Consider the following 18415-nt stretch of genomic DNA (forward strand, 5'->3'; position numbering starts at 1 on the left):
GAACCTTTAAAATTGAGTGTTAGCGAAAATCCTATCATTAGCCAAAAGTTATTTAGGGTACTAGCTTTTTTTCTCACTGTACACAGAAACACTTTCTTCAATTGCAGAAGCATAAAAATTTAAAGCCAGAAGTGTTAAGGAGCAAATCCTTTAATTCTTCTTGCCTAGTTAGCTTGCAAAATTCATTTAATTTGTCAATGATTTCATTTTCATTGGTTCAAATTCGAAGCAAAAGTTTTGTTTTCTTAATTTTTTTCTTCTTTTAACTTAAGAAAAAAGATCTAAAAAAAAATGAATCAAGATAATCTGAATAAAGATAAAGAAATAATATTTAAATTTCCCCGTTTATGAATTCTTATGTTGGTGTTAAGCATTAATTAGATGCTTGGATACTTTTGATTAAAATAGGGAGAAAATTCTATGGTAAGTTTGTCTAAAAGAATTTAATTTAAGATCTATTCTTGTGTTACTCCTTACTAGCATTTTTTTAATTAGAGTGTGATTTAAAATGTTTCATTTGGCAAAAGTATAATACATAAAAACAGCTGATTTGATTTAAAAATGTGACACCTACCATCGCATATCCCGTCTTAAGAATTATTATTATATGAGAGTTAATGTCTTTTTACAGGGTGCGTAGCATTTTTAGGAAGTGCTTAAAGGTGCTTATTTTCGATTTTCTTTTTTTAAAAGGCATTAAAGGTGCTTTTTTCATTGGGTGCTTTTAAAAAGTGCTTTATTTTCCATTTTTCAAAATGAAATTTTTCCTTTACCATGTTGATTTTCGCTTCGAATTATGCAAAAAGACACAGTTCACATTGTTCTATTCAACGTTTTCACAATTAATTCAACCCCAATCTATTTCGGTATATTGTCAGTCTGTAGCGTATGAAAACGCCATTCGTTTTACATGATTCGAAATTTCATGGTTTTTGCCAATTGTCAAAAACAAAGCCAAGAGGTTTAATTTTTTTGACATAACGGTTAAAGCTAGATAAAACCGTCAATTTTCAAAAACATTCCTACCCTGCCTAATTATGATATTTTTTACAGTGCTTACGATTTTTTTGAGTGCTTGAAAAGTGCTTAAAAGGTGCTCATTTTTTGTTGAATAATTTGGCTGCGCACCCTGTTTTAATATCCTTTTTTTTTCTTCTTTCTTTTAGTATCCATGGTATATCTAGAATGCCTTTTTAAGATCCTTTTTTTCTTTTTTCTTTTAGTATCCATGGTATATCTAGAATGTGTTTTTAATATCCTTTTTTCGTTCTCTCTTTTAGTATCCATGGTATATCTAGTTCATGTCCTCATCCACGAGTGCTTCCTAACTTAGTATCTGTGTGTCTTGCTGCCATCTATGCTTTGTATGAAGAAAAGCGGAAGTAAATTTTTAATTTTATTTTTTCTTTTTTATCCTGATTTAGTTTCCTATTCTGATACAGGTTCTTTTATATAACATAAAAGTTGCTGTTTATGTACTTACAGTAATTAAATAAATTTGGATATTATAAAAGAAAAACTGTAACATGGCCATTCCAGAGAGCCCTTATTAATTTAAGGGCTCTAAATAACTTATTAAATAGATAAATAACAAAAAAATATCTTTTGACGTAACTTTTAAATAATTACCGATGCTTCAGTGAGAATTTTACTAAAATTTGATAAAACTTTAAAGTTTGATATTTTTTTTACGCAATTCAATTTTATAAGTGTTAAAAATAAAATAAAGCGCTCTCTCTCTCTATTATTTATTTATTTTTAAACTTAAGCGCACTCAAATGTTAAGCTCCTTTACAATAAGATCAATTTCGATTTTCCTTGCATTTTTTCAACTTCACTGCGCTATGTGTGTTATTGCAGTAAAACTACATATACAGATTATACAAAAAAAAATATTCTTATTCGTTTGATGTTTATAAGGAATTGAATTTTTGTAATTCGTAATAACCTCCGGTGTATTTTAATAATCTTATTAATGCTTTTCTTACAATAAAAATAATAGCTGCAGCAGATTGGTTGCATCAAATCCAAACGGAAACTTGATTAAAAAATGTGTTTTTTGAGTATTTGCCTGAATTTTTTAGCAAGTGTGCTGTGGTGCTGCCATCTTTTGATAAACTTATGCATTTTTCTAACGTCTAAACATCTGAAAATTAATAATTTTTTTGATCAACTTGGTATCCTGTATTTTATCTATTTATTTTATTAAAAATTATATTTTTAATAAAAGTATGTAAAAGTATTTAATTAAAATTTTAAACAGAATTTTTATACAGCTTTTTTATTTTTTTTATTTTTATACAAAACTTTTTTTAAAAGTTTATTAATTTCTTATTTATTTATTTTTTTTGAAGTTATGCAGATTTGCGCAAAACTGCATACTAACGTTTTAGAATTTTTTTTCAAACAACCTAAATAATTGATTAATTTATTATTGAATATTGTGTTTTCAGTGTCCAATTTTATTATTAGTTTCTTATAAGTAAATAATTACATTATATATATTTTTATTTCGAAGAACGAAGAAATTAAAACTTCTAAGAACAAATTTTCTTATTCTGTTTTTTCTTGTATACTTTAAGACACTTCCGTTCTTAACTACTAATAATTTCTTATAGAATTTATTATACATTTTAATTGTGGAATGAGAATTTTGTAGTACTTTTCATAACATTATGGCGATATTTTAAACTAGAACGATATACAGGATGTAAAGTAATCACCATACTTCATATACACTATTATAACCACTGTCAAAAATGCATCAAAAAATATACAATGCGGGTCACAAGTTAATGTTCAAGAAGAGAAAGAAGTTTTAAGACAATTATTTGAAACACACCGAATAAGCCTCATGTGATACATACTCTAGCTTCAATGACTTTAATCCCGTCCTTGCTTAAATATCAATCAATTCTACGCTTTAATATCAGCTTGCGACTCCTTACATGCATACTTTTTTGGTTTAATTCTCGACAGGAATTTTAAAAATGCAGAGGGCACCATAATGACCGCATCAGATCAATAATATTTAAGCCGAAATTAAATTCATATTTAAGCCGAAGATCGTTTTTAAGTCTGTCAAATCACTAATATCACAAGTATTTTAAATATAGATGTATATGCATGCATGCAAAAGGTGGTCTTTACGGAACCCTTTGTATATATTAAGGGCGGTGATTATATAAAACTTCGCTTAACACTTTTTTAAAAGTGTAACGACGCACACACACACACACACACACACACATATATATATATATATATATATATATATATATAAAACACAAAAAAAAATTATAAAATGAAATAGAAAAATTTTTTCAATGGAGGACCGCAAAGGTTCTCTTCAGGGCGCATTCATTTACAATGGTAAAAGCAATATTTCAAATATATATTGATTAAATTTCAGCTGGACTGCAGAAGATAGGAATGATATCTCGGTGCTAAATAGCGATTGGGAAACGCGGCTAAATTGCTTTGTATACATTCTTGAGATCATGTAAGTTGAATATTTACATCATAAATTATAACATAGCGTAAAAGTTTGAACTATGCTAACTTTGTGTGTTATTTTCTTTGTTTAGTTCCTCATATGAAGATTGGATGCCTGGATTGTCGCAACTCCTTCAGCCCATTCCATTTCCTGATGAGTAAGTTACTATAAATTTAAAATCTGATTTTACCATTGTTTGGTTTACGGTAAAAATTGCTCTTGGTCTTTCGCCATCTTCAATTTTGGAATTTCGTTTTTTGGTGATAAAAAAATTATTTCATAGCGAGGGGAAAAATTAAAAGTGAGCTTCCACGTATTGGATGGTAAAAAAACTGCTCTTGATAACTTGACAAACTTTACTGGCTTTGGTCGGATAATTTATTATTATGATTTTGAAATATTAACTTAATTTATAATTTTAAAATATCGTTTCAAGTCGCCGTAAAAGAAATTGGAGTAAGCGGATATTACTTAACTTTCAGTCCGTTGGAATTATCTAGGGCGATAATTGTTTATCATTTAAGAGAGATAGGGTTAAGAAGAGTTTTATATTAAAGTAACGGACAACTGAGTTAAAACCCGTAAATTTTTAGGTTTAATCAGGGACCTAGTAATGATGTGAATTTGATAAAATAGGTTGTATTGTTTCGAAGATTTTGAATTATTTATGGAACAGTTTTTTTTGTAATCATAATTTTTTTACAATAGAGAAATTTTTTTAAAAAGACTTGGACTAGTAATGCATAACCAATATATTTCATAATAAGTAAAATTTTATTAAAAATTAAAAAAATTAACTAACTAAATAATTTTAAAAAGAAATTACAAACTATTGCTTGAATATTATGTGAAGTATAGAATAAACTTCACTCTTCTTTTTGTAAATGTGGAGAACAGCTGGTATATTTTTTTATTTTTTTTTTTAAAGAAAATTGTATGATTATTATTTTCTAAAATATGCATATCATGCTTCATAGAATAATATATTAATCGAAAAAGTTTTTACTTTATAAAAATAATTATTTTTTACGTTATATACTTATTTAAAAGTTAGAAATGGAAAATTTTGAAATTTAGAATCTATGTATAAAGTTTTAAAAATGTTAAGGCTTGTAATGAAAGTAAAGCTCTGTATTTATAGAATTATTTATATTCTTTTTTATTTTTTCCAGCGCCATTGCAGATTCCTTTTTCACTAAGTAAGTATAAATACAATACATATTTTTTTTAAAAAAAAATTCTTTTTATTTATTTATAATTACTTTACTTTCTAAACTTCTATTTATTCACTATTTAAGCACTGCTATTAGAATTTTTTTATTTTAAGTTTCACATTTTGTTCCATTACAAAATTTTAAAAGTTGTGTCATTAATTTTAAGCTAAAAAAAAAGAAGTTTTATAAACGTAATTTTATTTTATGAATTATGTATTTCGAATGCTAAAAGTTTAAACTTAAAGTTTGTATGTCTATCTAAAAATCAACATATGCATTTTAATTGTTAAATATATAAATTTGTAGAAGTGAATGCTTTAAATAGTAAAGTTTGAATTGTTTTAACACCAACCAAGATGCATGCTTATACCAGTTCGAACATTTTTACATTTATTTAATTCTATCTACTTTTATTAGTAAATAAGACTAAGTGTTTCTCATAACTGAATTACTTAATAACAGGAGCTTGAAACTGATTATCGAGCGTATCGCCACTGATGAACGGTGTGATGTTCATCTTACAGTGCTTGGCATGCGAGATGAAAAGGATGGTTGGTTGCATTTGTACTGTCCTGGTGGAATGGCGTGTGATGACGAAGGGGAACTATGGAGTAAAATGGTAACTTACACACTTGTTTATTATAACTTGAAGCAGAAATGAGTCTAAGGCAGTTCACCAGATACTTTACCCATGGGTCTGTTTAGAAGAAATTTGGGTCTTTTAACGGACCCTTCACAAAATAATTTATCTTTTAATTGGACCCTTCACGAATTTGTTTATCTTCATTATTGTTTTGTTAATCGACTAATCCCTTCCCAGGGCAGAAAACAAGAAAGATGGATGTAAACGAATTAAGTTTTGTCTTCGGCAGACGATTCTTTCATTATTCATCCGANCTTTCTTTGAAAGAAACGCGCTTAAAAGCAGCAGAATTTTCAAAAGAAAGAATAATTGGAGCAATAAAGAAAAAAACAATGGATAAGTTTTCCAAGTTTCCCTAAGTTTAAATTCCAAATGCAGTATTCTAAGAAAATATTTCTACTTTTACAAACATCATGTGCGCATTCTTATTAATATGAAATCATATTTTTTTGTAAATAAATAATAAAGAAATTTGTATTTATTCATGAAATTAATTAATAGAATATTATGTAAATAAAAATTAATTTCTGGCAATTTTTTAAATAAAATATTATAAATTTAAGAATTGTTCAAATTTACTTAATGCGTAATTCATTAAAAGTGATGTATAACTAAGTTGTGTTATTTAAAATATGTCAATTGAAATTGTTAAAAATGTGAGTGATTTAGTTTCCATCATTCGTCCGAAATAAATATTCTGCGTTGAGCAGTATAGGCTAAATACCAAATAATTGTAAGTTGCATCTCTAATTTAGTAGCTGCAATTGTTGAGCTTGTATCTATTTACAATTTAAAAGCTTCTTGAAAAGGTTTTTAGCAATTTTTGAAATAACAGGACCCTATTTGCACAAATTCACAAAGGCAGGACCCTGGTAGAAAGAATGTGACTTAACGCTTATTTTATATTCACAAATTATGAGTAGTTTTTTCACAATTTTACAAAAACAGGACCTTTTACAAAATGTCTGGACAGATCCCTGCTTTATCTATTTCTTGCATTTTGCAGACGCACCGTAAATACTTTATGTATCCATTTCCTGCACCGAATGCTTTGCAAATCCATATAAATAATAACTAAATCAAATTATATTAAAACTTTATTAAAAGTTACAACAGAATTGATTGCACCCGATACTTTATCCAGTTCCTTTTTTTATGCCTCGTTTACCATACCGATTTATGCAAATGCTAACTAATCCATGCCATATTGAAACTTAAATATTACTCACCACAGAATTTATTCTCGAATACTTCACGAGATACTTTACACAATACTTGCATTGTTAGCGGATACTTTGCCTACCTAACTTTTGCATCGTATACTTTACCTATTTATAATAGTAAAGCATCCGTAATTATGTATGGTGAAGTAACTCCCATTATATGTAAACTTCTTTTTTTTTATTTACCATGGAATATATTATTGAAAACTTCTCCCGATACCTATTAATAATTCTTGCAATTATTTTTAGAAGTGGTACTCCATTGATAAAGCTAAATTATTTCATCACTTTTTTTCTCATTTTAGTTTCTTTTCTATATTTTTATATTAAAATGTTACTAAAACCTTTTATTATTTTGAAAGGTCATACTTTGAGTAGTGCAATTGAAATAAATATAATTATTGATGTTAGCATTTCTTTATAATCTAAATTTAACGATGAAGGGAAATTCATCTTTTTTTAAACAGACAAAAAACAAACTCTTTTTAGTTTAAGTCAACCTGATTAATAAACTAAACCACTTGATTACATTTTTTTATGCCACTGTATAGCGACCTCAAGGAAGTATGAAGTACCTCATGTTTTTTTTTAATATGTTTCGAAACATTAAAATTTAAGTTAGCTTTGGAGTTATAATTAAGCATGAAATCTAATTATTTGAATTTGTTTTGCAGTTGAAAAGTCTGTTAGATTGTTGTTGTCGGCGTAAAAAATTTCTGGAGGGTTTAGCTAAAAGCATCAGTCCGTGCATGCTGCGAGCGCTGAGAGATGACCACACTCTGCAATCTGCATTGTGTTCTATGCTGGAATTGGAAGTGCTTGACAACAACGATCTACAAATGCAGATCATCATGACACTTCAAAGTACACCTGCAGGAAAACAAAATTACGCGGCTCTTTGCCAAAGACAACAGCATTTGCGTGAACTGGTGATTATAACTTTTTCAGTTTTCTAAAAACCGCAGTTTCTGTCCAATCTTCAAATACTTTTTAAAAATAAAATATTTCTTTAAAAAAAGTTTTACAAATCTTCAAAAGTGAGAAAAAGAATGAGTTTTTGTCTTCGTAAACAGTTTGCAAAATGGCATATTCTCACAATCTTTTTTAGAGAATTACTTTAATTTTTTATTTTCTGATCAGGAAAAGTGCTTATTTTTTGTTGAATAATTTGGCTACGCTTCCTGCTATACATATTGATCTTCACTCCGAATTGGAGTATAGGGCTTCCATCATAGCTCTCCATCTCATCCAAATTGTAGTAAGATATTTTATCTCTTTCAATGTCTTTCCTGTTGTTTTCGATTTACTTATAATCACCCTGCTCCAAATATATTTAGGTCTTCCTTTTTTTCTATGGCCCTGAGGGTTCCAATCAAAAACTCGTTTTACTTTAAATTTCTCAGGTTTGCATAGAACAAACCTTGTACGCAAGTGGCTTTTAGTACCCAGACAAACTGTGATACCCATCGATTTGAATCTGGGTGGGCTTCAAGGTGACCGTCATGATCGAACCCCACTCCTTCACTACGACAGCTTTATCCACTGAGTTATCGCTGCCATATTTATAAACCTATTTTCGTTAAATTAATTCTTTTTAGCATTAATTAAAATTAAAATACTAATGTAATTAAAATATTGTAATTTATGCAAGAATCAAAAAAAAAAAAAATCGTAAATAGCAATTTATTAGACAATTAGAAGGAAAAAAATGTATTTAAATCTATCTGATATTAAAAAAATATGGAGCAGTAAATATAAAATTGTCTATCAGATTTCTCATAAAAATACTTCATAACTTAAAAATGCTTTATTTTTGATTGCATGTATTATAAGTTAAATCCTTATAATAAGCAACTTATGAATATTTTTCAGCAACAAAAAGGTGGACCAAGAAAGTTGACTTTGCCAACGAGATCTACGGTAAGTGCTGCATATTTTTAAATAGCTAAATTTAAACTACTTCTTTGGTGTGCTCAAAAGTAACTGGCTAAAAAGATTAAAGCAATGTTCTTATGTCCGGAATCATGTTTATTTCTAAATCTGTGCACGAGATGGCTCTGCCAGACTGTTTATCATGTGTTTAGATAGAGTTTAGTTTAAACTAGCTCATCAAACAAATAAATAAACTAAAAATTAACCCAAGAACTAAAAATGAGTACATATATTGTATACACATTTAGTTTTACATAATTTTCTTGAATAAAAAAATTGGCACTTTTATGAGACAGTTTTCTTCAAAATTATACGACCATTAAAGGGTTAAAATTCAAATTTAGGTCAAAAGTTTAACATTTCTCCTTGCTTTTATTTGGACATTCATAAATGATTTTTTTTAATTAAAGAAAAAGTGCATTCTAAGAAGATGGTAACAATTATGAATTTGAGTTTTAATACATGGAGCTTTGTATACAGTTTGTAGAATTAGATGATGACCTTTTTGTTGACTTAGTAACTCAATTACAAAGTATTAAGTAAAGAATTAAAATTTTTAAAGCAATTAAAAATTATAATACTTCCAATGGAAAAAATGCTCTTAGCAGCAGTGAATCCAAAAGGAATTGGAACATATGAAAAAAGACAATGAGACAATGACAACAGACAATGAAAAAAGGAAAAATATTGGATAAATATTACAACCAAAGCTGACGTCTTCAGGGAGCACCAGCTCTGGAAAGTCATAAAAGCAAAACCTTTTCTATCGAGAGAGCAAGACAAAAGTCTAAAATTGCCTGTACCCCAAAGGTTTTGCCAAAGTCGGGGGAAAGAATAGAATACATAATATACAATATAAAATACAGAAGAATGCAATATAAAATACTATATAATATTTGGGGTACAAAGAGGGCAATTTTAGACTGTTGTCTTGCTCTCTCGATAGAAAAGGTTTTGCTTTTATGACTTTCCAGAGCTGGTGCTCCCTGAAGACGTCAGCTTTGGTTGTAATATTTATCCAATATTTTTTATTGCTCAATTCCAAAGTAATAGATATAGTACATTCTTAATATATTTCAAATTTAGATTTTCTATGAATTCAAATAATTGTTTTATCCCTGTTTTTTACATTTTAGGATGCTGATGTGGCCAAATTGTTGAGCTGCGGATCGTTTGGTAACCTAGAGTGCTTGTCTCTTGCCTTCACCCAAGTGACTAGTGCCTGCGCTGAGCAGCTGATCAAATTGCCCTCACTGCGATATCTCAACTTGTGGTCCACTCAGGTAATTACTGTCATTTTAATATCACTCTAAGCAAATTCTTTTAGTTGTTTTGCTGACAGTTTATGCAAATTTATTGTTAATATGCAGTTAATAGACAGGTGTGTTGTATGTGTTGCTTATCCTCCGTGGCCTAGACCAGTGTTTCCCAAACTTTTGTTTAACCTTTCTAAATTTTTCCTAACACCGTGTACCACTAATAAAAAAAAATGAAGTATTTTTTACCATAAAGAAATTGCACAAAAGTCAAAAATCACAACTGGCTGTTGACACCACTAATTATTAACTGTTAACTCTGCAAAAAAATAGTCAATAGAAAAATATGTAATCGTCAATTTTCATGGCTAGCTTTGTTTTTAAAAAAACTTTTTTTGAAATTTCCTTTTGTTGCAAGATATTTCGCATAAGAACGCGTACTCTCACTAAACTGTTCCGTATCCCTGGGGGTACGCGTACCACACTTTGGGAAACCTTGCCTAAGAGGATGGAAATTAAATTGTTATAGATTTGTGTGTGTATATTTCTCTTTTGGGACTCCATAAATTCGGGTACTTCTCCATCTATTGGCAATACTATAGTTGATAATATTGAATTTTTTTAGAAATAAAACTTAGTCATGAAGCTATTAAGATTTATTTCTAATTCTTTTTAAAATGGCTGTGCAGAAATTTTTTAATTAAATTACTAAAATTGAAATCAAAGTACTTTCGCTCGGGCAACAGCCTGACGGTGAAAAATTTGGTTAATAAATTGTAAACAGGAAAATTTTTTGAAATTTTCGTTTGTTGCAAAAATATTTCGCATAAGAACGAATACCCTTGCTAAACTGCTCCCGTACCCCTGGGGGTACGCGTACCACGCTTTGGAAAACGCTAGCCTAGACAAATTAAACCAAGTCCAGGAGACCATGTCGCCCAATTAAATCAAAAACTACATCCCCACTTATTCAACAGCTGCCCTACAGAGGCAAGCACGATAGTAATGTAGTTATCAATCTTGGCCCTCTGCCTAAGTCCTGGTTGCGTCCCTGTTTGTCCAGTGTGCCGGACGATGCTGAATATGCAAAATTTAGATGTGACTGATTCATGGTAAGGACAGGAATCAGCTTCAATTCAGAGAGAAACCACTGAATTTTCCTCAAGATGCCTGCTAAGCTTTAGCTGGACAAATAGGGTGGCCTTATCAGGAGCAAGGTCACCCTAGCAGGATTTAATCGACAGTTTCGGTGCAATTTAAATCTCGTGGAAAAAATATTTTATTTTAAAACCGGTCTATGAACAGCCCGCGTGATTCTGAGTTTTCGACTATCAACGTTAAACTCCTTAGCCTTGTAATTTTGAACCCATCCCAGAAGACAGGGATGCTTTGGATCAAGCATTGGGACAAACTAGGTTTTGTAGAGGATTTCTCGAGGGTACAAACTCACATTTTCCTTACATGGAGAGGAAAACAACGAAACCTTCCACAGTTCGTCCAGTGGATAGGGGATTCTAATCCATGATCCGTGTATCACTGGGGTTATTTTACGTCAGCACTGTGGCCGGTGAGAGTCTGGAGCAGAGTTCGTATCAACCAACCTCCGTTGGAATTCGAACCTCGATCGTTTCATTGAAAGGGTGAACACTCGGGCAGAAATAGTTAATATTTCATGAGATTTACTAGAATAGGGAGATTGGCTTCCTCTTTCAGATACGCCTCTGTATTAATCTAAAACAATGTTATTTTAGCGTTATTTTTATTTCATAAAAATGGTAATTAGGATTATTATTTTTTATGATATAATAGTTACAATAAAAAGGTTAATAATTTTTTATTAGTTTTGTTTAGCTAAAAAAAAGTTAATTTATTTTCGATCATAGAAAAATTCTATAGTTTATTGAGTTGCTGTGTATGTTTTTGTTTAATTAATTGTAAGTAAATAATTAAATAAATATGTTGCTTATTGGCTGAATGTATTATTTATCTGCTTTTAATATAATCAGAATGCTTTTGATATATTTTTATTCTGATTTCCTTTTATAGTTTGGAGACGTTGGCCTTCGCCTTATCTCTGAACATTTGCCCAAACTGCAAGTTCTGAATCTTTGTGAGACCCCAGTCACCGATAAAGGACTTCAAAGTCTTACCAGTAAGTCTAAGTTATTTATATATTAGCCATTAAAACGCTGTAATAACTTTTGAGCTAACAATCACATTTTTGCGTACTAAGATGCAACTGTAATGATTCGAAGGAGGACTTCAAATATGCTATTGTTTGAATCCTCAAGTTATAAAAACAGTCTATATATTTCATCTATCATAATTTTACGATTTTTAATTTTTTTTTTATTTATAGATATGAAAAGTCTAAGGAAACTTAACTTAAACAGCACAAGTCTATCAGCCCAAATGTTTGAAAAGCTAAAGGTAAGTAATATTTACTCATTTTATTTTGAATAATAAATTAAGTATTACAATTTCAAATCTTTCTTAATTTGTCAGATTTATCTTAATCATAATAAAGCAGTTGCTTAGTCGCTTTTCAATTGATCTGCATGAGAGGCACTGTTGATATTGGTAGCATTGTTCTGAGTGCTGAACTAATAAGCTAAAAAAATATCTTTCCAGCTGTACTTTTGTGTAAGATTCATAAAACGAATAAAGAAAATACTCTAAGATTAACCTAATGTCCTGTTTAATTCTTGTTGATCATTTTGGTTCGATAACCGAAAAAAATTTGGGAACCGCTGAACTAGAGTGTCTTACTCTCCTCTGGAACGCTGTAACAGATTATATGCTAGTTTCAAACGTTTCGTGACCGTGCTATTAAGGCAGTTTATCGTAAAATGAAATTTTGATCACTTTCTAATTAGTTAATTTAAATTTTAGTATCTAAGCTGGAGCCTCATGCTGTATGACAATGTAAGTTTTTAACTCTTTAATAACTGCGCAATCAGAACTGTCGACATATGATCGGCAATCAAAATTTAAGCATTCAAACTACTACTTCGTTCAAAATTTAATTGGAGCTCGGTATTGGAGGACAATCCAAGTTTCCATCGTTTTCTGATTGCTTCAATCAAAATTTATATTATTATTTTATCATTAACTGGAAATCATCCATCAATCGAAATTTAGCCAATTTTTTACAAGCTCTTGTACTCAAATTTGAACCGGAGATTCTTTGCTGATGCTAAAACAAATTACGTTTTTTTTAAACATGAATGCAAACATGACTTACCACTATTTCAACTCCAAATAAAATCCTGACCAGCTTTTGACGAAGACAAACAAGCAGACACATTGCTAAAAAGAGGAAAATAAAAAATAAAAAAAATATTCTAATAAAAATAAAGTTACGTTTTTGACTAAAAAGGAAATTATTTTTGTCAGATCTAAAATGGAAAATGTAGGACGTTTCATTTTTGCTACTAGCTTCTATAATCATCAAAAATCTCCGTCTTTCAAAAGGGCCGAGTCCTACATTTTAATTTTTGGTCCTATATTTTTCATTTTAGGACAAAATTATTTTTATCCCTTTTGAGTTTTCTGAGATTTCAAATTTTTATTTCCTCTTATCATTTTTAAACATATTTTAAAATATAAATAAGAAATTAAATATTTACTTTTACTCTTTGGAACAATAATATTATAAGCTGTTTTATTGATCTCTATTGATGTTTGCAATTATTATATATTTTAGCAAAAGCTTCCAGCCTTACAAGAATGTGATATTCGTTACACAGATGCATGGTGAACTTTTCAACTTCCTATACTTTCAAGACCGAAGAGCTATTTCAATGGAAAATAAACAGCTATTTCTGAAACTTTCTAAAACTGTTTATTGAATCTTGAATTAAAAGCAACAACTCATTTTAATATAAAATCTTCTTTAATATGGAAAACTTTTTCTTACATCACTGTGGTGTATATATTTTTTGCCAAAAATATTTAAATTAACTGTTCTCTTTCATACACTTACTACTAGCCCAACGCATTAGTAACAACAACTACTTACTGATCATTTTTAATTCTTAGTTTAAATTTCAAATTACTTTAAAGCTAAATAAAAGATTATGCTCAAATGATCTTTGAAAGATTAACAAAACTGAACAATGCTTGAACTTTGACCATGATGGACTTCTTTTTATCTGTGTTCCTCACTAGTGATTTGATGCAAATTAAAGCGTTTTTTCCCCTCGCTTAAATATTAATTTAGAATAAAATATTAAGCTTCAATAAATAAATTAATAATTTGTATAACTGCTTAAATATTTTTTAAAACTTCAGCTGAAGAATGATTGTGATATTTTTTTTTATGTTTCAAATTAATACAGGGTGTTTTGTAATCACTGCCCTTATGTTATTTTAGGATCCTTCTAAAAAAGAATTTAAAACAAATATACACTTAGGAGTCAAAAATTCATTGCAACGCGTAGGGAGAAAAAATCATACTATGTAAAACGTTAAGGACCAAACTAACTTCGACTAATCACATAGTAGGTTCTGCTCACGTGACTTATTTTAGTTATGATAATCATGAAGCTATTTTACCGAAGATCGTTTCCCCTGCCCGCTGCTAGGTATATATTTGCCCAGGGTTAAATTTTTTTAGGTTAAATGCCACTGCCTGGTATATAATTGCCCGGTATACCACTACTGTACCGTGCTCATACCCGAATTAGAAGTGTCATTGTTACCAAAAAATCCGCAGAATAGTGGTGGAGATATTTTACCGAAGATCAGGTCACTGTCTTATTATACACAGTAATTTGCGTAGTTAATATAATAATTTAGAAGTATATTTTAGTTTTAATAATGCTTGAAAATTAACGTTGAAAATAGGTATCTTATCAACAGAAATTGACCAGAATTAGTTGTTCTTTCCCCTTAACGATCGGTTAATTTTCAAGAAAACGGTCATAAAAGTGCCTATTTTTCTTGACATCCAAACATCTAATTTAATATAAACTATCTACTTAAAAATATCCTGATACTGCCATCTGGTGTGTAAAATGAAAATTAAAATGTTTTCCGGGTGAAAGAAATAGATTAGTTTTATTCTTATTGGCCCGTTAGTACTGAACACTCCATCCCGGAAATATGACGGGAGCGAGAAATAGAGGGCGAAACCTAACCCCGTCATTTTCACGGAAGCGACAAGGAAGGGGGTTAAAGCCATTTTTTTTAAAACTTTGGAATATAATTTCCGAATAGCATTGATAAATATTCAAAAATCGTATTATCTGAAAAGTGAATGAAATGTAGAAATCAAAAGTTTCTCGGGATAGTTTCATATTTTTAGAACTTCAAATTGAAAAAAAGAGCTAGCATACTTTTAAGTTGAGAATAAGATACACAAATATGCAAAAGAACGAAGCAAACTCAAAATGGAGGACTTTCGATAGCAGTTACGGAAATGGAGAAGAAATTGTTGGTCCATATTAATATCCAAATCTAGTAAATCATTACTAAGGAAGTCTGAATTAAAGTCGGCCTGAGTGATCCATAAAACTTGGTGGTTTTTATTTGATGTTTCCACTGGCAGTCAAATAGATTTCGATGTTTTCAACCCCGACTTCTTCTCTAATAATTTGATGTACACCAGTGGCATATTTTCCCCCTCTTAAAATTTGCAACTCCTAATGTTTGTTGACTTTTTGACTTCATATTTAATGAGGGCAGTAAGTAGAGAACACCTTGTATAGTTTTTTTTTTACAGTCTGCATTCTTGAACAAGGGGTGAAATAATGAACCCTTTCATGGATTTCTAAAAATTGCAAATATATTTTTAATTAGTTTTAGCGTCGACTTTTATAATGAGATTTTAACTAATGCTTTATAATAGTAGTGATGAAAACTTTACTTTAAAAAATTTCCTTGACATTTCAAATGAAAATGAAACTATTTTATAAATTGTTTTCGAACAAAACTTAATTTATTTACGATTTCAGAAAATATTTTTGAATTCTATTTTTCAAAAATTGAAAAATTATTAATATTTACTTAAGATTATAAAAGTAAAAAAATTTTTTTTAATGTAACTTTGTTTTCATAGTTTACATCAAAGAAAAATGAAAGAAAATTTTATTTTGTCATTTCTATTCACAGAAAATTTGTGAACGTGATTTTAATTATAGAATTTTTTTCTGTTGTTACTAAGATAAGAGATTTTAACAAAATTTTCTCTAATCATTATAATATTAATAACCAAATTTTTGGACGGTAAATATGTGCTTCTTCTAAACAAATAGCACTTCAGTTCATGGTTTTCATTAGATTTTAATATTTTATTAAATAACTTAATTATTTGTTAGAGAAACATATTTTGTTTGATTACAAATGAAAAATGACATGTAAAAATAGATTTCCATTAAAATTTTGTTATGTATTGTTACAACTTAAGAGTTAAATAAAAGAGCACGTAAATTTGTTATATGGAAAAACACTCGAACGTTAGTTACATGTTTTTATTTTATTTGTAACTTCAATTTGGAACATTTTTGATTATAAATATTAAGTCGGAGAGTGGGAGATAAGTTAATTATTAAATTAATTTATATTTATAACTCAATTAATTAAATAAATTATAAGTGCTATACTATTTAATGTTTTTGTACTCTGTTTTTAATGGAAAAAATTAACGAAAAATGTTTAATCATAAATGTTTTACCACTTGCATAGCATGTTTTCACTATATAGTTTGTTGACAAAGCATTTTTCATACATAACACATGGATATAATTTTAAACTCCTATATATAATTTTAACCTATATTATAACTCTTTCATTTCCATGTTGTTTTTTTTTAAATTATAGAATCGTTTGATTGTTGCACTTTTAAAATTTTGCACTTTTTACAATTTTTAGTTTCCGCGCCGTTACATTAAAGCATTTAGTGTTTAGGAGTTTAGTAGTGATAAAGAATGTAGTCTGGTTTGTGGCTAATTGTACAATTTATTGTAATTTTTAAACAAAACTTGATTCTAGTGTAGTATTTGATGTTTGTTATCATTTACTATTTTGTTGAACAATGAATCTATAAAAATGTGATATTCGTTTTTTAAGATGCTCAATTCTGTATTGAGCATGCTAGTTTTAAAAAAAATGCTGCTTCTTCAATTATTATTAATTTATTTCCAAACTTGTTTCAATTTTGTGAAGCATTTCATTTGGATAATCATTTCACTGAAAATATTTGTATTAATTGTAAATGTTACACAAGTTGAGTCGAAAAACTAATTATAATTCTTAGTTTTAAATTGCTTTCTTCTTCTTTTTTTTTAAAATTCCAATGTTTTCCACGTTTTCTTTGTTTTTTTAAATAGCCTATTGTCGAAAGATTAAATTTATTTCAAAAATATAGTTCTAAGTACATTTAGAGCTCAATTATAATATGCTTTTATAAAGCATAAGTACAATTTTTTTTACAATATGCTTTCATATCTATTTATAAACATCTATCACAAAAATGTATCGAACACAGTATTCACCGTATTAGTGTAATTATTAATTATATTAAAATAATTGAAGAAATCACTAATCGCAAATTTTGCTGCAACTTTGCATAGAAAAAAAATACGTTGTAAAATTGCACATTGGTTTTAAAACAAAGCAAATATAACTAAACAGTTGTATGTAACAATATCAATGTACTTAAAATTTATTTTAGAAAATGCTTAGCTTGTATACAGCCTCGTCATAATTGTCTACTCGCTTTTTCTTTGTTCTGGAACTAGCTAAGTCATAAAGAACAAGTCATTGTAATATTGTTATTTATGAGTTGTATACATGTTTTTCCCATTCCCAATTATAAAAATTTGTCGATAGATTTTGTCGAAACATGTGCATCATTTGATTAAATCTGTGTGTAAAAAAAAATGTAGAATTTGAAACTGAACTCTCTATCTATGGTGCTCATTTTGTATGGTTTTAACGTGTTGCTAAATATTTCATCTACGTAGATTAAAAGTTGTTATACATAATTTTGTTCGATTGTTCTAAGAAGGAAAAAAAAAAAGAACTTTTTCTAACTCTGACATTTCCCACCATTTCTTTTTTTTTTTTTATTGTGATCGGGATTATTCATTTATTAAATGAAAAAAGCTTTTACATGTGTTTATTTAAAGTTTATGAAAAAAGTGTTCAATAAAGTATTTCTTTACCCTGTACATTTCATGTTTGTTTTTTTCCAAATGAAACATGTTTTTAAGATTTACTCGAAGTAAATGCAATATACAAGTAAACAAACTTACAAATAATACTTTTTTGGGTACTTGTAAATACAATGTACCTTTGACAGCATAATTCGAAAAAAGCACCGTTTTCTCTTAACATAGTTTTAACCAAAGAAAATAAAAAGTCCACAGTTTAATTACTTTATACTTGAAAAAAAAAGCTATGATTTTAAACTATACGCCATCTTGCTGCGAAAAATTATCCAGCTTAACGGATCAAGAACTGAAATATTTAAAAAGTTATTAAACTTTTTTTCGAAAATCGCCAGATTGACGACATTTTCCCATCTCGATGAAAATCATCAAAATAACTACCTTATTCCAATACCTTCTAGAAGAGCGAAGGCTTCAGCACGGGTTACCATAAACAAGAAATTTAGTGGTCCAAACGTAATGATATCTTTCGTATTT

At 28.9% G+C, this 18415-nt stretch overlaps 1 protein-coding gene across 1 annotated transcript in view; it reads left to right on the plus strand.

Moving 5' to 3' along the window:
• The window catches only part of LOC107438776 (C-Maf-inducing protein), a 135804-nt gene extending 117866 nt beyond the window's left edge, over window positions 1-17938 (plus strand). Inside the window, exons 9-19 of the mRNA XM_043047724.2 lie at window positions 1281-1382; window positions 3413-3502; window positions 3588-3653; window positions 4669-4695; window positions 5173-5329; window positions 7251-7505; window positions 8449-8496; window positions 9645-9791; window positions 11811-11916; window positions 12124-12194; window positions 13471-17938. Of these exons, the coding sequence (XP_042903658.1) occupies window positions 1281-1382; window positions 3413-3502; window positions 3588-3653; window positions 4669-4695; window positions 5173-5329; window positions 7251-7505; window positions 8449-8496; window positions 9645-9791; window positions 11811-11916; window positions 12124-12194; window positions 13471-13524 (1123 nt within the window). The 3' untranslated portion in view covers window positions 13525-17938. The remainder of the gene's footprint in view (window positions 1-1280; window positions 1383-3412; window positions 3503-3587; window positions 3654-4668; window positions 4696-5172; window positions 5330-7250; window positions 7506-8448; window positions 8497-9644; window positions 9792-11810; window positions 11917-12123; window positions 12195-13470) is intronic.
• The last annotated feature ends 477 nt before the right edge of the window (window positions 17939-18415 follow it).

The sequence above is a fragment of the Parasteatoda tepidariorum genome, chromosome 4 (genome assembly GCF_043381705.1).
Source record: "Parasteatoda tepidariorum isolate YZ-2023 chromosome 4, CAS_Ptep_4.0, whole genome shotgun sequence".
Classification (NCBI taxonomy): Eukaryota; Metazoa; Arthropoda; class Arachnida; order Araneae; family Theridiidae; genus Parasteatoda; species Parasteatoda tepidariorum.